The following is a 24,608-nucleotide window of genomic DNA, read 5'->3' on the forward strand; positions in this document are numbered from 1 at the left end:
ACTTTCTTTAATGTTTGGCTTCAGAAAAGACATAGATTTGAAAGGTGGCAGTATATCCCTGCTTGATAACTTGATTACATCATAAATTGTAATAATCAGTGAAGTACAGACACATATACATCAATGGGACAAACAAGAAAACCCAAATGGAAATACACACATACAAGAGAAAATGAAAAAGTTCATGGAAGAATGGAATTACAAGATAATGTGAATTTCCCATGAAGTTTCTGAAGCCCTCTTGTATTTAGAAACAGGACTGAAATAATTGGGTATTCACAAAGAATGAAAAGGGATCTTTACTTCAACTCATAAAGATCAAAGGTCCAACTTGAAGATTTTTAAAATAGGAGAAAAATTGAGTTCAGAATAGAAAAGGTTTTTTAAAAACGAGAGAGAATGCTTTGATCTGCTGGTTCACTTCCCCAAATTCCTGCAACAGCTGGGGTTGGGTGAGCAGAAACTGGGAGTCAGACACAATCTGGTCTCCCAGTTGGAAGGAATATAATCACTCAAGCCATCAGCAGTGCCTCCAAGGGTTTGCATTAGCAGGAAGGTAGAACCAGAAGTCAGAGCTGGGAACTGAACTGAGGTACTATGATGAGGGATGTGGGCATCCTAACCACTAGGCAAAACACCCATTTCAGAAAAGGATTTCTTAAGAAACAAAAGGCGCCAATCAAAAAAAGAAAATACCAATATATTTGTAAGACACATTAAAAAAGTGAAGAAAGAAAACCTAAACTTTAAATGGGGAAATGAACCATATAAAGTAACTCCTATATACCAATATAGGAGAGTCAAATTGAAAGTCAAGAATAAGCACTTCACAGAAGAGGAAACATAAATGGCCCACAAACACATAAAATTATATTGCACTCTTTATTTTCAAGAAAATGTAAAATAGAACCACAATATGACACCTTTGATAAAAGTCAGATAATACCAAGTGTTGGGAGAGTACAGGATATCCCTGGAATACACACTAATACAACTACTTTAGAAAAGTATGGCATTATCTGGTAAAGCTAAGTAGATGGACCATAACCCATGATCTGTACTCCTACAGCCATGCATATGCACACCAGGAAAATGTGTTAGAATATTTGTTTATTTATTTGACAGGTAGAGATATAGATAGTGAGAGAGAGAGAAAGAGAGAAAGGTCTTCTTTCCGTTGGTTCACCCCCCAAATGGCCACTACGGCTGGCACTGCGCCAATGTGAAGCCAGGAGCCAGGTGCTTCTTCCTGGTCTCCCATGCGGATGCAGGAGCCCAAGCACCTGGGCCATCCTCCACTGCCCTCCCAGGCCACAGCATAGAACTGGACTGGAAGAGGAGCAACTGGGACTAGAACCCGGCGCCCATATGGGATGCTGGCGCCACAGGCAGAGGATTAACCAAGTGACCCACGTTGCTGGTCCCATGAGTTAGAATATTTGAAGAAGCACTGTTCACAACAGGTTAGAAGTAAAATTGGTAAACTAATAGATTCATACCATGAAATACCACTTAGACTTAAAATGTACTGCTACATCCATCAAAATAAGATTAATCTTAAAATGTTAAAAGAATCAAGTCAGGATGGGGCTGGGGCTGTGGCGCAGCAGGTTAAAGCTTTGGCCTGAAACGCCGGCATCCCATATGAGCACAGGTTGTAGTTCCAGTTGCTCCTCTTCCAATCCAGCTCTCTGCTGTGGCCTGGGAAAGCAGCAGAAGATGGCCTAGGTCCTTGAGCCTTTGCACCCACGTGGGAGACCTAGAAGAAGCTCCTGGCTCCTGGCTTCTAATTGGCGTAGCTCTGGCCGTTACAGCCATCTGGGGAGTAAACCAGCAGATGGAAGACCTCTCTCTTGCTGTCTCTACCTCTCTCTGTAACTCTTTAAGATAAATAAAATAAATCTTAAAAAAAAAATCAAGTTAGGAAAGAATACTAACAGTATAGTTCCACTTATTTAATGTTCAAAAACAAAACACTCTGGGGCCAGCGCTGTGGCACAGTGGGTTAAAGCCCTGGCCTGAAGCGCCAGGATCCCATATGGGTGCCAGTTCTAGTCCCGGCTGCTCCTCTTCTGATCCAGCTCTCTGCTACAGCCTGGGAAAGCAGTGGAAGATGGCCCAAGTCTTTGGGTCCCTCCACCAACGTGGGAGACCTAGAGGAAGCTCCTGGCTCCTGGTTTCGGATCCGTACGGCTCTAGCCTTTGTGGCCATCTGGGAAGTGAATCAGCAGATGGAAGACCTGTCTCTACCTCTCTCTTTCAAATAAATAAATAAACAAAACAAAACAAAAACAAAGCACTCTATATCTAAAGAAAAATAAAGGATGACAAACATGAAATCCAGGACAGAAATCTACTGTGAAACAGAAGTAGTGAGACACAATCAGAAGATGACATAGGAGGGTTCAAAGGTAATGGCAACTTATATTCATTAAGCCTTAAAGTTTTCACTTACAACTTAAAAACTATATTGATCCTTGTTGCATCTTTTTTTTAAGCTATTGGAATTTAGTTATGAAGGGAGGCAAAGCAACACATTGGTAATTGCATAAATGTGGTGTTTAAGGAAAAGAGGTTTTTTGAGGAAAAACATAAGCATATGCATCAAGGAGAAAAGAAGGTGGCAAACATACAAAATAACTGAAGGAGAGCAGTCAGATCTAGAATTTAGGATTAGAGACTTTACAAAGGATTGTCTTCTCAATGGTAAACATCACGTTTACACAGGTGAAAAAATACAAAGCAAAATATTTAAAAATGAAAATCATTGCTTAATCTCACCATTCCTTGATCTTCTTAGGGTGACGTTTTTCTTTTTAATACTTGATATTTTCTAATATTTCAATAATTATTATGCATAAAATTTCTTTTAATAAAAAGTCATTTTGGGGCTAGCGTTGTGGCACAGTAGGTTAAGCTGCCACTTTCAACACTGGTGTCCTATATCAAAGTGTAGGTTCAAGTATAGAGTGCTCCACTTCTGATTCAGCTTCCTGCTAATACATCTGGGAAGGCAGCAGATGATGGTCTAAGTACTTGGGTTCCTGCCACCTACATGGGAAACCTGGATTGAGTTCCTGGCTCTCTGCTTTGGCCTGACCCAGCTCTAGTTGTTGCAGGCATTTGGGGAGTTAACCAGCAGATGGAAAATCTCTGTCTCTGTCCTTCTTTGCCATTCTTTCAAATAAACTGACTATTCCCTGTCCACGAAGCTGCCCTCTTCAGGTGCGTATGCTCTCTTCCATGATCTCAATACATATGTACCCTAAACCTGCTTGACTCCAGTAGACAAAGGGTTTACAACCCAGAATCAAACCTTAATTAGTAGGCCGGCACCGCGGCTCAATAGGCTAATCCTCTGCCTTGTGGCGCCAGCACACCGGGTTCTAGTCCCGGTTGTCCCTCTTCCAGGCCAGCCCTCTGCTATGGCCCGGGAGTGCAGTGGAGGACGGCCCAAGTGCTTGGGCTCTGCACCCGCATGGGAGACCAGGAGAAGCACCTGGCTCCTGCCTTCGGATCAGCGTGGGGCGCCGGCCACGGCGGCCATTGGAGGGTGAACCAACGGCAAAAAGGGAGATCTTTCTTTCTGCCTCTCTCTCTCTCACTGTCCACTCTGCCTGTCCAAAAAAAAAAAAAAAAAAAAAAAAAAAAACACACACAACTTAATTACTTAAGCTAGTCTACAACTTATGTGTTTGGTGTTTCTGGAAATTAACACTCCAAAGAAAATATTTAAGTTACCAAGAAACCTTAATTAAGAATGAAGTAAAATAACTTCAGTGTCTACTTTCTTCTCTTGATTTTATATCACAGATGAAAAGCTGCAAGTAATCAACACTAAGTCTAACGGAGTTGATTTTTTTTAAGCTAACCTTTTTTCTTTCTTTTTTTTTTACTTCAGAAGAACATTCTATCTTTGTTTAAGATCTCAAATTATAATGTACAGATTTGGTTTGGCTAGGCTACCTTTGGAAATTCTAATACGAATAAATAAGTTACTAAAGCAAATCACATGTCGTAAATATGCAATGTAGACTACAATCAGGTTTTGGTATACAACAAGTCTTAGATAAAATGATAATTCTGTCCTCAATGCCAGTGAAAAGTTTGGTATGGCTTACAATTTTAACTTCAAATCTAACACAAGAAACAATATGTGTTGGTGCACTAGGGCATGTCACATATTATTCAAAATTAAGTAAAATGCAAACATTAGGAGTATAAGGGAGATACTATAAGGAATATAGTATTGTCTAAACATTTGTGTCCCATCAAAATTCCCATGTTGAGATCTAATCCCCAGTGCATAGGTATTAAGAGACAGGACCTTTGGGAGGTAATTAGGTCACAAGGGTAGAGTTCTGGTGAACAGACTAGTACCTGTATAAAAGAGGCCTGGAGGGAGCTTGTTTGTCCCTTCCACTATGTGAAGATACACACAGAGGGTGCTCTCGGGGGCCGATGCTGTGGTGTAGTGGGTAAAGCCTCTGCCTGCGGTGCTGGCATCCCATATGGGCACCGGTTTGAGACTGGGCTACTCCACTTCGGATCCAACTCTCTGCTATGGCCTGGGAAAGCAGCAGCAGATGGCTCAAGTCCTTGGACCCCTGGACCTTCATGGGAGATCGAGAAGAAGCTCCTGGCTTCAGATTGGCTCAGCTCCGGTGACTGCAGCCATTTGGGGAATGAACCAGCAGATGGAAGATCTCTTTCTCTCTGCCTCTACCTCTCTGTAACTCTGACTTCCAATTGTTTTTTTTTTTTTTTTTTTTTTTTTTTTTTTGACAGGCAGAGTGGACAGTGAGAGAGAGAGAGAGACAGAGAGAAAGGTCTTCCTTTTGCCATTGGTTCACCCTCCAATGGCCACCGTGGCCGGCGCGTTGCAGCTGGCGCCCCACACTGATCCGAAGGCAGGAGCCAGGTGCTTCTCCTGGTCTCCCATGCGGGTGCAGGGCCCAAGCACTTGGGCCATCCTCCACAGCAGAGAGCTAGCCTGGAAGAGGGGCAGCTGGGACAGAATCTGGCGCCCCGACAAGGACTAGAACCCGGTGTGCCGGCGCCGCAGGCGGAGGATTAGCCTACTGAGCCGCGGTGCAGGCCATGAATTTTTTTTTAAAAGGGTGCTCTCTATGAGGCCCCAACCCTCATAAGCTACCAGATCTGCCAATGGCTTAATCTTGAACTTTGCAGCCTCCAGAACTGTAACAAAATTCTGTTCCTTATAAATTATCCAATCTGGGCTGCCACCATGGCTCACTGGGTTAATCCTCCACCTGCGGCACCAGCATCCCATATGGGTACCATGTTCTAGTCCCGGTTGCTCTTTTTCCAGTTCAGCTCTCCGCTGTGGCCCGGGAGGGCAGTGAAGGATGGCCCAAGTGCTTGGGCCCTGCACCCGCGTGGGAGACCAGGAGGAAGCACCTGGCTCCTGGCTTCGGATCGGCGCAGTGCCAGCCGTAGTGGCCATTTGGGGAGTGAACCAGCAGAAGGAAGACCTTTCTCTCTGTCTCTCTCTCTCACCGTCTATATCTCTACCTGTCAAATATAAATAAATAAATAAATAAATTACCCAATCTAAGGTATTTTGCTTTGGCAGCTTAGAAACCTCAATCCTTGATTGCTATGGGTGTTAATACAGGGGTCTTCAAAAAGTTCAAGTAAAATACATATTATATAAAAACTATGCATGGATTTAAAAAACTTTCTGCACCAAGACAAATTCATATTTTAATTCTGCTTTTCCATGAACTTTTCTTTGTGAGCATGAGAGAGAAAAAAAGGGGGGTTGGGGGGTAGAGAAAGAAAGCATAGGTACACCCCCACTGACTGGTTCACTCCCAAATGCCTACAATGACAGGGTTGTATCAAGGTCAGAACCAGAAGCCATGAATGTGATCTAGGTCTCCATGTGAGTGGAAAGAATCCAACTACTGAGCCATCATCCCTGCCTTTCAGGGCCTGGGTTCATGGGAAGCTGAACTGGGAAGCAAAACCAGGCACTCACATGTGTGATGCAGACATTTTTAAAAATTTACTTTTTAAAAGATTTACTTATTTAAAAGGCAGAGTTGGGGGAGGAGGAAAGGACACAGAGAGAAAGATCTTCTATCCACTTGTTCACTCCCCAGATAGCACAACAGCCGGGACTAGCCCAGGCTGAAGTCAAGAGTCAGGAGCTTCATCCAAGTCTCCCACGTGAGCAGCAGAGGCCTAATTACTTGGGCCATCTTCTGCTGCTTTCTCAGGTGCATTAGCAGGGAGCTAGATCAGAAGTAAAGCAGCCAAGATTTGAACAGGTGCTCACATGGGATGCTGGCATCGCAGGCAGCACTTTACTTGCTATGCCACAACGCCAGCCCCACATTTGGGCATCTTAACCTCTAGGCTAAACATCTGCTCCTCTGTGAACTTTATGAAGTACCCCTGTAATATGCAACTTTAGATAAATAACCTGTATCTTCATAACTAAACTCTACTTCAGATTGTTATTAAAAATAGAATGAGATAGGCCAACAAATATAACAATAATTTAGAAAGTTTAAAGTTACAAATAAACATAAGGTAGTATTAAAATTCAGATGACAATAAAAAAATGAAAAATGAAAAGAAATTAAAGGTAACTCTCCTAAAAGAGTTTGAACAACTGTATAAGAAAATGAAAATATTATCTAAGCCTGTATCAGCTTCAATTGTTTTGGGGGAGTATTTTTAAATAAAAATCTTCAACTTTTCTTTCAGCTGAAACACATAAAATGCAACCTCATGTTCTCTAAGTTCTCCAAAGTTTTTTAAAAATAAAAACTTCCTTTTAGAACAAAAATTCTAAATATGTATATAATTCAATTACTAACTTGTTCTCAGTTTTAGCTGAACTCCAAAACAAAAACATTATCACACCCAGTCCCTATGGTCAATCTGTGGTTTTTCACTTAAATCCCAGCCAAAGTATGTTCTTTTCCTCTTTTCGAAATTCTGTCATCTCTCTCTTCAGGAACTTATGTACTATCAATTCATCCAGCATCCAGTCATAATTACTGATTTTCTTTCTAATAACTTTATTGGTCTTCAATAGGGTCTCTCCTAGCTTTAAAATAAAGGCATTGCTTACCTTTTTTTTTTTTATTTGAAAGTCAAAGTTACAGAGAGGGACAGACAGATCTTCCATCTGCTGTTTCACTCCCCAGATGGCCACAATGGCCAGGGATGGGCCAGGTCAAAGCCAGGAGCTTCACCCACATTTCCCATGTGAGTGGCAAACACTTGGGCCATCCTCCACTGCATTCCCAGGCCCATTAGCAGAGAGCTGGATGGGAAGTGGAGTGGTGAGGACACAAACTGGTGCCCATATGGGATGCCAGACTCACAGGCAGCAGTTTTACCTACTACAACACAAGGCTGGCCCCTATCCCCAAATGGTCACCAGGAGCCAGGAGCCAGAAGCTTCATCTGGGTCTCTCACATGGGCCATCCTCTGCTGCTTTCTCCGGCCATCAGCAGGGGACTGGATTGGAAGTGGAACAGCCAGATCTTGAACTGGTGCCTATATGAGACGCTGGCATCCCAGGCGGAGGCTTAATCCATTATGCCTTAACACCTGCCCCAGAACATTATTTTAACAACTTACTTTTTAAAAGATGTACAGCATTATTATCACCATTTTTGTTGTTCTGAGGTCAATAATTTCCAGTGAAAATATAATCTTGTAATGAACCTTACCCTATGACAAGCTTCATGTGGCTATTCATTTGGACCCTTTAAAATAACATTTGCAATATACTGACAATTATGAATACATTGTTCTCTGGGGTTCTACGAGCTCATCTAGACAAGTATCATACCCAAGAAAGGGGATCAAGAAAACCTCCAATTTGGAGCCAACTTGGAACAAAAGTTGTGGTAACTGGGAACCTCCTACTTCTGACTGATGTCTGAAGCAAAGTACAATCTTGGGGGACTCAGGCCTTCTTCTGTGGTATCTGCATTAACTCTGATTAGTGTCTGAATTATAGGGCACCCAGAATTGCTTTGTGTGGGAAAAGCCCATACATCTGGTATCAGAAGTGAAGTATTGGGTCAGCACTGTGGCATAGTGGGTTAAGCCACCACCTGCAGTACTTGCATCCCTTATGGGTGCCAGTTCAAGTCCTGGCTGCTCCACTTCTGATTCAGCTCCCTGCTAATGCACCTGGGAAAGCAGAGAAGGGTGGTCCAAGTACTCAGGTCCCTGCATTCACATGGGAAATCCAGATGGAGCTCCTGGCTTCTGGCTCTGACCTGGCCCAGTCCTGGCCATTGTGGCCATTTGGGGAGTGAACCAGTGGATTCAAGATCTCTCTTTCTCTCTCTCTCTGCCTGTTCCTCTCTTTCAAATAAACACATTTTTAAAAAAGAAGTATTAAGTGTTTTGAGTATACAGTAAGAGAAAAAAGCTGGTTTTTTATCTATAGACTTAGAATTATATATAAGACCCAGTAATTCCACTCCTAGGTTTATAGCTAAATCAAATTATAAATACATCCACACAAAAACAGGTACATGGATGTGCAGAGACACATTATTCATAATAACCAAGTGAAAATTATCCAATTATCAACTGATGACTAGGTTCAAGAAAAAGTCCAAATGTCAACTGATGGATAAGCAAATTATGAGTATGGTACAATTATAAAATGAACTATTATTTGGCCACAAAAAATAATTAGGTGCTGATACAAACAACATGAATGACCCCAAAAGTAAAAGAAGCTAGTTATAAATCACTCACATATGACTCCAATTAAAAAAAATGCCCAGAACAGGTATATCCATAGAGACAGAAAATACATTAGTATTAGGGGAATGGGGAAACTGGGAGAGACTGCTAATGGATAAGGGGTTTCTTTCTGGGGAGGTGAGAATGTTCAACAGAAGTTTTGAGTGATTAAAAACTACGGAATTGTACACTTAGAAGGCTTAAGTTTTGTGGTATGTGAATTACATTTCAACTGAAAGAAAAAATTGCTTTTTAGAACTGATTTAGAAGGCTTCCGATTTTACTTAGCTAATGAGCACTGGACTGGAAAAGAATACACATTAATCAGAAATCATACTTCCACCCTCTTCCCCATGGTATGGAAATACAGAGAGACCTCATATGACACACGAAGATAAAAGGAATCTGGTTTTTTTTTCCATGGATTGCCAACGGACCGATTAGGAATCAGGCAGAAAAATAGTATGTGGTAGTTAATTTAAACTGGAGACCTACAGATTATAATTCACAAGCAACTCCAAAGATCCACAAAATGAAATAATCTGCAATCTTACCCCATACAATTGTTTTATCATTCCTATGTTAGGGAGGAGGAGGAAAGGCTATACACTTAAGTGGCAAAACAAGAACTAAAATCCAAGTTTTATCTGACCCAAAGGCTGGATTCCTTCACTCATTCAACTTTTATTGAGAGATTCATGTATGTCAGTCCTTGGTTTACATTCAGAAAACAGTAAATAAGCAAATTAATTAAGTCAAGGGCATGAAGAATTTAGCAGGGTACAGGAATTGCTACTGCTGAGATGGGAGAGTCATTTTATATTAGGTGGTCAGAGAAGCCCTTTCTGGGGAAAAAAAAAAATCACACTTGAACACAGATCTGAGTAACAAAAGGAAATGAGCCATTCATATAAGAAAAGAGCAAAGAAACAAGGACAAAGGCTCTCAGGCAGGAACAGCAAGGAGGCCAGTAAGACAGACACAGGAGAGTTTTAGATCTTTCAGTTTCCATGGAATTCAAGAAAGAGTGCAGCAACTTGAGCAGCTGCATCTCACACTGGAGTGTTCTGTTTCCATTTCAGCTTCCTGATAATGAACCTTGTGCAGGCAGCAGCAGATGACTCAAGTACTTGGGCCTCTATCACCATGTGAGACCACGACAGAGTTTGAAGCTCCTGGCTTGGACTGGCCCAAATCTGGCTGCTTTGGTCATTAGGTGAGTGAACCATTCAGTTTCTCTTTCTCTGTCACCACTCTGCTTTTCAAATAATTTTTTTTTGAGTAAGCCCTTTTAGTCTTAAAAGTGATTTTGGGTAATATCTGAGAAGATAGGGAAACCATAGTTGGGTTTTGAGTGAAGTGACATTTGACTATTTTAAAAGAATCTTTCTCTGGGTTGAAAACAAGACAAAAGACCAGAGCAGAAGCAGGGAACCAGTCATGAAGTTGTTGAGACAATCTAGGTAAGTGATGATTTGATTTAGAAAGTAATCCAGGACGGCCAGCGCCGCGGCTCACTAGGCTAATCCTCCGCCTTGTGGCGCGCCAGCACACCGGGTTCTAGTTCCGGTTGGGGCGCCGGATTCTTTCCCGGTTGCCCCTCTTCCAGGCCAGTTCTCTGCTGTGGCCAGGGAGTGCAGTGGAGGATGGCCCAAGTGCTTGGGCCCTGCACCCCATGGGAGACCAGGAGAAGCACCTGGCTCCTGCCATCGGATCAGCGCGGTGTGCCGGCCTCAGCACGCCGGTTGCGGCAGCCATTGGAGGGTGAACCAATGGCAAAAAGGAAGACCTTTCTCTCTGTCTCTCTCTCTCACTGTCCACTCTGCCTGTCAAAAAAAAAAAAAAAAAAAAAAAAAAGTAATCCAGGAGCGTGGACCAGGAGTTGATTCTGGATAGATTTTTGAAGGTACAACAGACAGAATTCGTCAATGGTTTGACTGCAGGGTAGGATGAACCCAAGGTTTCTGCTTGAGAAAAGGGAAGAATGAAATTGTCACACCCCACATAGAGGATAATGCAGAAAATAGGTTTGGCAGGGGCTGCTGTTTGATGCAGTGGTTAAGACAAAGCTTGAAACATCCGCGTGATCCCAGCTTTCTACTAACAAGCACCCTAGGAGAAAGAAGGTGATGAGTTGGGGTTGGCATTGTGGCACAGTGGGTTAAGCCACTGCCTGGGATGCCAGCATCCCATATGGGTGCCAGTTCATGTCCCAGCTAATCCACTTCCAATCCAGCTCCTTGCTAATGGTCCAGGAAAAGCAGTGGAAGATGGCTCCTGCCACCATATGGGAGACCCAGAAGAAACGGGCTAAGTACAGGCTGTTGCAGCCATTTAGGGAGTAAACCAGTGGATGGGAGATCTGTCTCTCCTTTTTTCTCTTTCAACATAAATAAATCTTAAAAAAATTAAAAAAAAAAAAAAAAAAAAAAAAAAAAAAAAAAAAAAAAAAGGTGATGGCTCAAGTACTTGGGTCCCTGCCACCCACATAAAAGACTTGGATTGAGTTCTGGATTTCTGGCTTTGGCCTGCCCAAGCTCCAGCTGTGTGGGCATCTGAAGAGTCAACCAGTGGATAGAAGATTTCATTCTCTGTATTTCAATCATATATATATATATAGAGAGAGAGAGAGAGTCGTAAATATTTTGAACAAAATAAAGTAGGTTTGGGGAGAAAAATTTTAAACATGTTTATTTCTCTGCTGATCTTGTTTTAAGCACTACACTAAACACTGACTGATCCACAATACAGCTTTTTAAGTAGTGAAACAGGACTTGAACCCAGGTCTTTAGATTCCAGATCTTGCGTTATTTCTACAGAAGTTTTATAAAGGCAAATGACTAAATTAGAGTCTTTTCTCAGAATAAAAACAATTCAAAGGCATGCACTATGTTTACGATCCAAAAACTAAATTCACAAATAAAGGCTACCAATTTTTAAAACATCTGACAAACATAAACAAGTATTTTTCAGATAATATTCATAATGGAAACAGCATTGATATAAAGGTGCAATAAAACTCACCCAATAAGTGTTAATTTAGGTAAATATTAAGCAGAAGCATATATCCATAAAATACCAGATCACTCCATTTACAAAATTTTCCTTGAAAATAAAGAAATCTTTTGAGGTCAGCGCTATGGCGTGGCAGGTAAAGCTGCCGCCTGCAGTGCTAGCATCCCATATGGGCACCAGTTCAAGTCCTAGCTGCTCCACTTCCTATTCAGCTCTTTGCTATGGCCTGGGAAAGCAGAAGATGGCCCAAATCCTTGGGCCCCTGCACCCACATGGGAGATCTGGAGGAAGCTCCTGGCTTCATATCAGCCAACTCCAAAAGTTGCAGCCATTTGTGGAGTTGAACCAGTGAATGGAAAACCAACCTCTCTCTTTCTGCCTCTAGAGGCCTCTCTGTAACTCTGCCTTTCAAATAATCTTTTTTTAAAAGAAAATAACAAATATCTTTTAAAAATTTATCATTAAAATTAAAATATCATTAAATATTTATCATTACAATTTTGTTCAGTGCACAAAAAGAATCTCCTTTTAAAATCTGATCTATATGGGGCCGGCACTGTGGTATAGTAGGTAGGGCCATCGCCTCCAGTGCTGGCATCCCATGTGGGTGCCAGATTGAGTCCCAGCTGCTCCACTTCCAATCCAGCTCTCTGCTATAGCCTGGGAAAGCAGTGGAAGATGGCCCAAGTCCTTGGGCCTCTACCCGCATGGGAGACCCAGAAGAAGCTCCTGGCTCCTGGCTTCAGAATGGCTCAGCTCCGTCCGGTGCAGCCAACTGGGGAGCAAACCAGTGGATGAAGGACCTTTCTCTCTCTCTGCTTCTCCTTCTCTGTGTAACTTTGACTTTCAAATAAATAAATAAATATTTAAAAAATAAAGTAAAAGCTGATATATCATTTTATATTATAAGCTCAAAGAAAAACTTCCTTTTTCTTAAAGGAATATAAATTATAGTAAATATTTAATTCCTGATTGAAATGTTAAATAATTATCCAAATGATTTCTATTTAACACTAAACATCTTTTTTTTTTTAAGATTTATTTATTTATATATTTGGAAGTCAGAGTTACACAGAGAGAGGAGAAGGAGAGGTAGAGCGAGGCAGAGAGAGAAAGAGAGGTCCTCCATCCACTGGTTCGCTCCCCAGATGGCCGCAACGGCCGCAGCTGTGCCGATCAGAAGCCAGGAGCTTCTTCCAAGGCTTTCCCTTGCAAGTGGGTGCAAGGGCCCAAGGACCTGAGCCATCTTCTAATGCTTTCCCAGGCCATAGCAGAAAGCCCGATCAGAAGTGGAACAGCCGGGACTTGAACCAGTGCTCATATGGGATGCAGGCACTGCAGGTGGCAGCTTTATCTGCTATGTAGGCCCCAACACTAAACATCTTCATGTTTATTACCTACAGCATCAGATTTCAGAGCATGGGTTCTAATTCCATTTTCACTACTCACTTACTATGTAAATTTAGGTAAGTCTTTACCCAAATAAATAATTACTTACCAAAAATCACTCTTTCTCTAGCAGAATATAATAAGGTTATCTGACTTTCCTTTCCACAAGGGTGCAATAAAAATCCAGAGAAAATATGAAAATACTTTGAAAAACACTTAAGTTACAGCAAACAAATCAAGAAAAGAAGCAGCTTTTTGGGATCTATAAATATGAATTCTTTTTTTAAAAAAAAAAATTTTGTATTTGAAAGACAGAGTTGAGCGGGGAGGAGAGACAGAGAAATCTTCCATCCACTGGTTCACTCTCCAAATGGCCACAAAGGCCGTAGCTGGGCCAGACCAAAACCAGGAGCTTCCCCCAGGTCTCCCACATGGGTGCAGGGGCCCAAGCACCTGAGCCATTCGCTGCTTTACTGGGTGCATCAGCAGGGAGCTGGGTCGGAAGTGCAGCAGCTAGTCTTGAACTGGCGCCCACATGGGATACCAGCGCTGCAGATGTTGGCTGAACCTGCTACCTACACCACAGTACCGGCCTCTATAAATAGGAATTTTACATTATTCCCTTATAGGTACTCAACCTTACTATTGCAGAACTGCTTAACATATTTCCCTGAAATGAAATTAAACAAACGCAGAATTTCCTAGTTAGGAATGCTTAAGTGTCAAGTGACAAATGTTTACTGTACTCAGTACATGCAGTTAAGGGACAAAGGAAAAGTATTTTTCCTGTTTGCATGAAATCTATGGCCCAGTGGTAGAAGAGATATGAAAAGTTAAATAAAAATCTAAATGGGGCAGACATTGTGGCGCAGCAGGTTAAGCCACTACCTGTGACACCTGCATCCCAGATAAGCGCCAGTTTGGAGTCCCAGCTGCTCCACTTCCAATCCAGCTCCCTAGTAATGTGTCTGGGAGGGAAGCAGAAGATGGCTCAAGTATTTGGGCCCCTACTATCTATGTGGGAGACCTGATTGAAGTTCTAGGCTCCTGGCTTCTGTCTAGCCCAGTCCAGGCCACTGCGGCCATCTGGGGAATGAAACAGTAGGTGAAGATTGCCGTCTCTCCTCTCTTTGTAACTCTGCCTTTTAAATAAATAAATCTAAAAACACCACCCTAAATTCCATCCTCTGCTGTTTGTTTCCCTTTTCCCTTGCTTCAAAAACTCTGACAGCCAGATGCAGATATTATTCAGAATGCAGCTTGCCTTCTCAGATATAAAGCTAGTCATACTCCACAGGTTCCCAATAATCAGTGGGTCTCAGTTTCCAAGATGACAGTCATTTTTCTACTTCAGATTATACTGCAACCTTTCATAACATTAACAGTTATAAAGTATTTAATTGTCAATGCAACATAACTATTAAAAAAGCAATGTCAGTAAGAGCCCAAATTCCACCTCTCTCAATAACTATTATCAATTACTTAGGTAAAAAGCAATGTAGAGCTATAAATAATTCAAAATAATTATTTCTAAGTCCTCTGTACAATAAGCACACATTCATTCACTATCTCCACCTCCTTGCATCTACCTATATCAAAAGTCTAAGGCTTAGGTAAGCAATAGAATTCACAAGAGTGCGGTTATGTGTTGCTTAATGAAGAGGATACAATGTAAAATTCAGTCCTTAGGCAATTCTGTCATTGTGCTAACAGAGTATCTTAGAGTGTATTTATACAAACTAAGAGGCTACATCAACCTCATTAGGCATTATAGGACCACTTTTGTATTTTGGCTGTCAAGGACATGTTATAATGCAGCACATGATGGTAATTCAAATATTTCTCTCAATTACGTCACTGCTTTCAGAGCTGACAAACATCAACTATTATGCACTGCATTTCTAAGACCTTAAGAAAGAATGTAGGGGTCGGCGCTGTGGCAAAGCAGGTAAAGCCACCACCTAGCAGTCCTGGCATCTCACATGAGTACTAGTTCAATTCCCAGATGTTCCACTTCTGATCCAGCTCTCTGCTTCTGCCTGGGAAAACAGTAGAAGATGGAGACTTGGAAGAATCTCCTGGCTTCAGATTGGCACAGTTCTGGCCGTTTCAGCCAATTGGGGAGTGAACCAGTGGATAGAAGATCTCCCCCTCCCTCTATCTCCATAACTCTTTCAAATAAATAAATAAATGTAGCGGTAGTCCATATCTAAAGTGAGTAAATCTACAGAGTGTCAATGTAGAAAAGTATACCAGGTATACATTAAAACTTCTAACTTAAGAAAACTCTAAATGAAACAACCAAATTCTAAAACTGGAAAACAAATCCAGGATACCAAAGTATTTAAGTATTTCATAACATGAAATGAGTCACCGGAAAAAAATTATAAAATGAAAAAAGAAACATCATACACAAAGCAAAATTCAAAAATTTAGCTGAGGATTGGGTGTTTGGTACAGCAGTTAAGACGCCTGTCTCATATCAGAGTACATGGGTTCAAGCCGTGGTTTTGTTCCCAATTCTAGTTTCCTGCTAATGTGTGCCCTGGGATGCAGCAGGTGGGAGCTCAAATACTTGAGTCCCTGCCACCCACAAGGGAGACCTGGACTGAAGTCTGGGCTCCTGGCTTTGGCCTGGCTCAGCCCCAGCTGTTGCAGGCACTTGGAGAGTGAACTAGCTGACGAAAGAGCTCTGTTTCTCCCCAACTCTCAAAAGTAAAAGAACGATTTAGCTGAAAACAGAACATTCTAATATTGCTAAACTATTAAGAAATATTTTAAATCACATAAATTCATTTTAATAGGATAATGTGTTTGCGATTTGGAGATTAAAGTTTGGGCCAAAAAATAATCAGTCTACCATGTCAAAACTAAACTTTGCTACAAACAACTTTCCATTTAGTATTTTAAGATTCCTGAAATCACCAAAATGAAATGTGGATCTATTTCTTCACTCTAACTCCTGCCAATTTTAAGTGTCACCATGAGTGTACCATTCTCTTAAAAATGGTTTCTTAAGCCGGCGCCGTGGCTCACTAGGCTAATCCTCCGCCTAGCGGCGCCGGCACACCGGGTTCTAGTCCCGGTTGGGGCGCAGGATTCTGTCCCGGTTGCCCCTCTTCCAGGCCAGCTCTCTGCTGTGGCCAGGGAGTGCAGTGGAGGATGGCCCAGGTGCTTGGGCCCTGCACCCCATGGGAGACCAGGAAAAGCACCTGGCTCCTGGCTCCTGCCATCGGATCAGCGCGGTGCGCCGGCCGCGGCGGCCATTGGAGGGTGAACCAACAGCAAAGGAAGACCTTTCTCTCTCTCTCTCTCTCACTGTCCACTCTGCCTGTCAAAAAAAAAAAAAAAAAAAGGTTTCTTAAAGCATAATCCAACAACTCTTACTTGGTGATTCAGAACTGTTCTAGGAAGAAACAGTAGGAAGAAATAAAAAAAGATAAAAACAGGCCGGCGCCGCGGCTCAATAGGCTAATCCTCCGCCTTGCGGCGCCGGCACACCGGGTTCTAGTTCCAGTCGGGGCTCCGGATTCTTTCCCGGTTGTCCCTCTTCCAGGCCAGCTCTCTGCTGTGGCCCGGGAAGGCAGAGGAGGATGGCCCAAGTGCTTGGGCCCTGCACCCCATGGGAGACCAGGATAAGTACCTGGCTCCTGCCATCGGATCAGTGCGGTGCGCCGGCCGCAGCGCGCCAGCCGTGGCGGCCGTTGGAGGGTAAACCAACGGCAAAAGGAAGACCTTTCTCTCTGTCTCTTTCTCTCACTATCCACTCTGCCTGTCAAAAAAAAAAAAAAAAAAAAAAGATAAAAACAAGGGAAAGAAGTCTCAAAGGACTCACTGAAGTCTGAAAATCACCACCTTGAACTGTATAATGAAGAATCCTAGCAACATTATGGAGGAGAGCTTCCCTAGCATCACAGGCATTACAGACATCCCACATGTTTCAGAAGGCATTGCCTGGCCAGATGCTTATAGCCTCCAGTGATCACATCCACTCTAACGCACCATTCAAAAACCACATTTATGTGTGACATTATCTAAAAGAAGGCAGAGACGCACTGAAGCAATCTATTAAAGTAGCTACAACCTCAACTTTAAAATGTACACTCTCAGGGTCGGTGTTACGATGAAGACAGCATTGTGACACAGCAGGTTAAGCCACTGGTTCAACTGCCAATTTGAGTTCAGGCTACTCTGCTTCCAATCTATCTCCCTGCTAATGCATCTAAGAAGGCAGCAGAAGATGGCTTCTACCACCCACTAGGGAGACCTGGATGAACTTCCTGGCTTCAGTCTGGCTCAGTTCTGGATATTGTAGCCATTTGAGGAGCGAATCAGTGGATAGAGGATATCTCTGTCACTTTGCCCTTCAGGTAAGTCAGTCTTAAAAATAGATGCCTTGGAGGGCTGGCGCTTTGGTGAAGCGAGTTAAAGCCCCAGCCTGGAGGACTGGTATCCTGTATGGGAGCCGGTACAGGTCCCAGCTGCTCTGCTTCCTATCTAGCTCCCTGCTAATGTTCCTGGGAAAGCAGTAGAAGATGGCCCAAGTCCTTGGGCCCTGCAACCACATGGGAGACCTAGAAGAAGCTCCCGGCTCCTGACTTCAGCTTAGCCCAGCTCCGGCCGTTGCTGCCATTTGGGGAGTGAACCAGCAGATGGAAGACCTCTCTAACTCCACCTTTCAAATAAATAAATAAAATAAAACTTAAAAAAAAAAAAAAAAAGATGCCTTAGGACTGGTGCTGTAGTGTAGAGGGTCTGGCCAGCACCTGTATTGCTGGCATCCCCTATGGGCACCGTTCCTGTCCCAGTTGCTCCAGTTCCAATCCAGCTCCCTGTTCATAGCCTGGGAAAAGTAGCAAAAGATGGTCCAAGTGTTTGGGCCCTGCTACCCACATAAGACCTAGAAGAAGCTCCTGGCTTCTGCCTGGCCCAGCTCTGGCCATTGCTGCCATCTGGGGAGTGAATCAGTGGATGGAAGCTCTCTCTGTAATGCTTTCAAATAAATAAATTCTTTTAACAACAAACAAAAAAAGATGCCTTGTGACCCTTGCATCCCATATCAGTGTGCCTGATTCAAGTCATAATTCTGCTTCCTATCCAGCTTCCTGCTAATGCTCACCCAGGAAAGGCATCAAATGATGGCTCAAGTATTTGGGTCCCTGCTACCCACCTGGGAGTTCCTGGCTCCTGAGGGTATTTGGAAGAGTGAAATAGCAGATGAAAGGTCTCTGTCTTTTAAATACAATGAGTGAAAAAAACACATGCTCTAATAAGAATTTCAAAGACTATCCTTATTTAATTTTACTGCATTGCCTAAAGACTTTTTACCAAGTAATCAAATCCCATGTTACATTCACATGACATGGCCTATTTTAAAAAATGTAGTTCCTCTTGGGGCTTAAATTACCTCTTCTTCAGAAGCAGTTAATATCCTGATGTAAATTTTTAAAATAATAATAATAAAAGCTTGTTAGATTAAGACATGGTCAGAGCATCCTGTGTTATTACATATTTTATCCTAACCACTATAACTGAAATCCCCAAAACACCAACTTCCTAACCTCCTTCCATGCTTTTTCTCCACTGCACTATCATATTATTATAGTACATGATTAACTTAAATATTCTGTTCCTGGGGCCAGCTCTGGCACATAGTGGGATAAGCCACACCTGGGATGCCAGTATTCCATACTGGAGTTGAAACTGAAGTCTTGGTTGCTTCCATCTGATCCAGCTTTCTGCTAATGCACCTGAGAAAGCAACAGAAGATGGCCCAACTGCTTGGATTCCTACCACCCATGTAGCAGACACAAATGGAGTTCCCGGCTCCTGGCTTTAGCCTTACCAAGACCTGGCTGTTGAAGGTATTTGGGGAGTAAACTAGTGGATGGAGGATATCCCTCTTTCTCTCTCTGATGCTCTGATTAATTAATCTTAAAAAAAAAAAAAATTGTTTCTGTCCCTCTAGACAGACTACGGAATCCACAAGGGTAGAAATCTTGTATCCCGAGCACCCAGATAAATGCCTGACACAACAAGCCCTCAAATAATACTTGCTGAGTGAACAAATTTGGTAATTTGGTTGTAGTTTTATGCATAATCTAGTTGTTCCAAAGAGCTAAACTTTGCTATTAATATGGTCAGGAAACAAATTTTGTACATCCAATAATCACACATAAAGGAGTGTGGTGTTTGAAAAAGTATGATTTAGTGAAGCCTCTGCCTACAGTGCCAGCATCCCATGTGGGCGCAGGTTCATGTCCTGGCCGCTCTATTTTCTATCCAGCTCTCTGCTGTGGCCTGGGAAAGCAGCAGAAGACGGCCCAAGTGCTTGGGCCCCTGCACCCACGTGGGAGACCTGCACAGCACTAGCTGTTGCAGCCATCTGGGAAGTGAACCTGCAGATGGAAGACACCTCTCTCTCTCTCTCTGCACCTCTCCTTCTCTCTCTGTGTAACTCTTTCAAATAAATAAATCTTTAAAAAAGTATGATTTACCATACTACAATACTGTTAAACACACTATCAGGAAATCTGTATCAGATATTTTTTAATACAAATAAAAAGTTAAAATTTCATTTTTTCTTCTTTTTTTTTTTTTTTTTTTTTTTTTTACAGGCAGAGTGGATAGTGAGAGAGAGAGACGCAGAGAGAAAGGTCTTCCTTTGCCGTTGGTTCACCCTCCAATGGCCGCCGCTGCAGCCGGCGCACCGCGCTGATCCGATGGCAGGAGCCAGGAGCCAGGTGCTTTTCCTGGTCTCCCATGGGGTGCAGGGCCCAAGCACCTGGGCCATCCTCCACTGCACTCCCTGGCCATAGCAGAGAGCTGGCCTGGAAGAGGGGCAACCGGGACAGAATCCGGCGCCCCAACCGGGACTAGAACCCGGTGTGCCGGCGCCGCAAGGTGGAGGATTAGCCTATTGAGCCACGGCGCCGGCAAAATTTCATTTTTTCACTAAAATAGGAAGCATCAGTTTTCCATTCCTCTAAGCACAAAGGAATAAATAAAGGTGATGTGATATAGTATATAGGGCATGGGAAAACACCCCACTGCACTGCCAAGTTATTTTTTTCCCCATTGCATAAGTCACCATAAAAAATTCAAGATTATCAACATCTCTTAAAAATGAATCTGCCTTTCCCAAACACTTCAAGTCTAAATCTAACCAACTAATACTATCCTTTGTCAAATATATCACAAGTATCATGAGTTTAATCTTAATATTTTCACCTCAGACAATAATCCTAAACTGGTCATAACAATATTTAATCTTAGAGTGAACACATCTAAATATTTTAAGTAATATTTAATCTTAACACAGTAAAAACCTTACTGCATTCATACAGCACATCTACTGTTCAACTAGTGTCCCACAGTTCCTTTTTTGGCCTCCAATGACGAAACTTCTCTAATGTCTCTCCAGAGGCTAGTGTAAAGTATAACGTTTCCTGAAATTGTTCTTGTTTTCACACACACACACACCCCATTTCATGACACCTCTCCAATGAGACAGAATACACACAACTTCTCTGTTCTGCAGAAAAGTCCAGAGGGAGAAGCAAAGGAGAAAAACACGCTGGAAGGGATACCATAAACGCATAGAAGGAAAATGTGAGGGGCACACGCACGTACAAACTCACAAAAAGAGGAAGATGCAGAAAACAGAAGGCAGAAAAACACAACTAGCAAAGAAATGAGAAAAAAGAACCAGAGAAGACAGACATGGGCTTATTCTTCCACAAACAAAAGCACCCCCCCAAAAAAATGTTTCTAAGAAAAACGTGGTCTCTTTCTTAAGGGAATGTTATTAAACCTCTAAAAAGAGTTCAGGTGATATTCCCGAAGATGGTTCTGCCTTCGCTTCCTACATGTTTGGATACTGTTAATCTTTTCCGTGAATTAAATGCGAGCTATAGATTATGCAGGCAATCGCTACAAAACTACTATTGTGGTTGCCATCTTTGCCTGGAAAAAAAAAAAAAAAACTCCCTTGATTTAGAAAAAGGAGTAAATTAGTTGCAGAACCAGAAAACCACGCATTGCCAAGTCAGGTAGATAGGACACGGGTTAACAGCCGCCTCCCGGCAAATTAAGGTTCCATCAAAGGTCTGGGAAAGAAGGGCAAAGAGCTGTCGGTAGCCTCCTCGAGACCGCAAGGGTGGGGCATCGTAGGAAAAAAAAAAAAAAAAAAAAAAAAGCAAAGGGCGAGCTATCCCGAGAGGTGTTAGGGAGCTAGGGACCCGATCCTCAGGAGGCTGCACCTTAGGCGGCAAAGGATGCCGGCGTCCGAGGAAGTGGGCTGCTGCCGGAATGCTCGTGGGGCTGCCGCGGCCGATGCAAGGAGAAGATACCCACGGGGCGGAGGATTAAGGGTCAAAAAGAGAAAAGAGAGCGAAGGGGCCGAGCAGTCCCGGAGGCCGGGCGTGGGAGGCCCGAGCAGAGGCCGCCAAGCGCAGTCTGCAGCGAGCCAGCTTCCCCCGGAACGCCTCGTCGGCTCCCCTACACTTGAGCCCCTCTCAGGGCCGCCCCTGCCCAGGCGACAACGGCGAGCGCAGCTGTTTCCGCGGGGCCGGGGACCGCGGGGTGGAAAAGGCATCCCTCGGGCTGTCTGGCAGGCCGGCAGCGGCCCCGTGAATGTGTGAGCGGACAGGCGACTCCGAAACCACCACCACGGAGCCAACGCCGAACTTTGCCCTCTCTTCCCTTAAGCCTTCTTTATCCCCCCAACTTCCCGGCCGGCTGGTGTCCGCTACGACCGACCGAGGACCCCCCCCTCCCCAACCCGCCCTTCCTCTCGCAGCCTCTCACCCCTCCCAACGCCCTGAGTCTGGGGGAAAACCGGCCACAGGGCCTGCTCCCTAGCCTGCCCGGATGTCCCCAAGTCCCGGACGCCGCCCCTGCCCGAACACTCGCACCCTCTTGGCGGCTCCCTTGCCCGCCCAGATGCAGCAAACTCCTCTCACCTGCATTGACGCCATGATGGAACCATCCCCCCAAGGCCAGCGAGGCCGGAGACGCAGGGGGCGGAGCCGCCGTGCTCGCGTCACGCCGCGGGGGCCCTACATCCCGGCCTCGGGGGCGGGGCCTCCGCTGGGAAGGGGATGGCGTACAGGGATTGGCTAGCGGGCCGGGCGCCCGAGGGAGGGATGGGGGCGCGGCAAATGGCGCTCGTCGGTACCCTAGATCGCAGCTGCTGTCTGCGTCTGGGCCACCCCCATATCAGTTGCTAAGGAGTCGCCGCTCCGGTTTTGACCTGGGTTGTTGATTTTCCCGTCTGTACTGCGAGGTTCTGATGATATTTGGGTCCGTGTGTGTGTGTGTGTGTGTGTTTTCTGTTTCGTTTTGTTTTTCCAACCACAGGTTTACGGATTTTTCCCTTCAGATCTCTTCCCCACCCCCAAACCCGCTTTCACACCCTTGGGGCCAGATCAGACTTCCCCTTTGGCTGGTCTGTGGTCTTCGCGGACCGGGAATGCTGCTCGCATTCCTAATTTGGAAAAGAGAGGCTCGAGTTTCCGTGTCCGTGGGATGAGAATGGGAAGCGGAGCAACACGGATCGTTAAAGGCAAGGACACTTGGTTTTGTTGAGCCCGAAACTTGCCTGAAAGAGAAAAAAGAATTTTGAAGTTTTCCTTTTGTGTGCAGTTTACCCTTCTTTACGCCAGCCCCTCGGTTTTGAACTTCAGGTGTATCAGTAATAGTTACGGTTGTTACCTCACTCTACATTTGACGAGCGATTTGACCTCAGGCATGAGGTATTTTTCACACGTACCGGTGTCACGTTGTGCTAAACACGTATCCTTTCTGTCACGTCTAGACTTCCCTTCAGCCCAGTTCGCGGTCGTGAGTTTTGTGATTATACCACTTAGGGTTGAATTCGGGCGGGGAAAGCTGAGCATACAGAATTTATTCTAGGAATGCACCAGTTCTGCCAACACTTATCAGAAGCTGTGTTTTTAAAAGCTATTCCGGTACCGAAGATGTCATTGGTTTATAAGAGGAAAATGGAAGCCAAAAGCTTGCACCTCGTGATACATATTAAGGTGGCTGACACACTGAGTAGGTTTTTACTTGACAGGAATGAAAGTTTAAAATCTGTAGTTTTATTGACCTTGGCTTTCTTTTTAGAAATTTCTCTAACAGGCAATGTAGAATATTATTCTTGACACTCTTAAGAAATATCATTCTGTTCTCTGGGTCTTCCATTATGTGAAATGTGTTCAAAAAGGGAAAAGGTCTTTAAAATCTTTTGCCGGTTATTTTATGGCAGAATATGAAACACACTGCTCTTCATCTCTCACAAGGAAGTCATACTGGTATATGCTTCCGTCTCCCAGGCTTCCACTCTACTGCCAGAAATGGTCTGGCCCTCCCTTTTTGTTCAGGATGACTGTGTCCTTGAGAAATGTTTGGATGCTCTTAGCAGCCAGGAATCAGCTAGAAGCATATCAGGTGTTAGCCTGTTTGTGTTGTTAATATTACAACAGTGAGCAAAATCCACACATCCCAATGAAAGAGGAAAGCTTATAGAAAAATCCAGAGATCTTTATCCCTGCGACTTCAGAAGATTGTTCCAGAATATTAGATTTGCCATCTAAGTTTTTCACTTTGCCTCAAGCTGATATCTCCTAAAGGTATAATAAGTGACATCAGCTGACCCAACAAACAAAGCATTATGGCATCGTCACAGCAAACATGCCAGGACAGATACTAATAAGGAAGAAAAGTGGTCACAAGAATTCTGACAGAGTGAAACCAATTTCTAGTCCCTTGGGTTTCACATGTATTAAACGAATCTCAGCAGAAAAAAGTCAGTACCAGTCATACCCTTCCTAGGAAATAAATACCACATAATTACCTATCTTCTTTATTCCTTCTTTAAAATATAATAGAAAAACCCTGACATACTCAGGAGCTAACATAATGACTTTCAGGTTGTGTGGGAGTATATCATTATCTCACTGAGTAAGAAATGTTTACATCTAAAACAGTTGATGATACAATATTTGAAGACCAGGCTCGCATCTCATTGCTTTCCAGAATGGAACTGACTGTAAAATAGGCAAAAGAACATTTCTGACAATACCAAAAGTCAGAGGCAGAATCCTTATGAACTCTACATACAAGAGTGAAACTGGTACAATCACTCAGGAAAAAGCTCAGCAATTAAAGTTTCCCATATCTTCACGGAATCTTTTTAATAGCATCGTTTGTCATAAAGGATACTTAAGAGACAATACGTTAACCTTGTTTGGATCCTAATTCAAAGTAACTGCACGAAAGATTTTGTTTGAGACAACGAGGAACTTAAGCATAGGATGAATATTAGATGGCACTGAGGAATGATTTTTGTTGGATTTTATAGTGATACTCATTTTCCCACAGCATCAGAAATGACCATCAGGTGGCAAGGAAGCAGTTTTCCCTCATCTCACAAACTACCTCCACCTCC

At 43.4% G+C, this 24,608-nt stretch overlaps 1 protein-coding gene across 18 annotated transcripts in view; it reads right to left on the minus strand.

Annotated features, from left to right (window-relative positions):
• The window catches only part of UBE2W (ubiquitin conjugating enzyme E2 W), a 69,328-nt gene extending 47,177 nt beyond the window's left edge, over positions 1 to 22,151 (minus strand). For 10 of the 18 annotated variants that reach the window (XR_011389140.2, XM_089335429.1, XM_089335427.1 and 7 more), the window contains exon 1: positions 22,120 to 22,151. Coding sequence is in view for 14 of the 18 variants with exons in the window: in XM_089335429.1 (XP_089191555.1) it covers positions 22,120 to 22,134 (15 nt within the window). In the remaining 4 variants the exon portion in view is untranslated. Of the gene's footprint in view, positions 1 to 21,417; positions 21,557 to 22,071 lie in introns of those variants that run through there. The other 8 variants (XR_016235742.1, XM_089335426.1, XM_089335423.1 and 5 more) reach the window with 2 other exon arrangements.
• Between the last annotated feature and the right edge of the window lie 2,457 nt (positions 22,152 to 24,608).

This window comes from Oryctolagus cuniculus, chromosome 6 (assembly GCF_051225735.1).
Source record: "Oryctolagus cuniculus isolate XC-2025 breed Fujian yellow rabbit chromosome 6, ASM5122573v1, whole genome shotgun sequence".
Taxonomy (NCBI): domain Eukaryota; kingdom Metazoa; phylum Chordata; class Mammalia; order Lagomorpha; family Leporidae; genus Oryctolagus; species Oryctolagus cuniculus.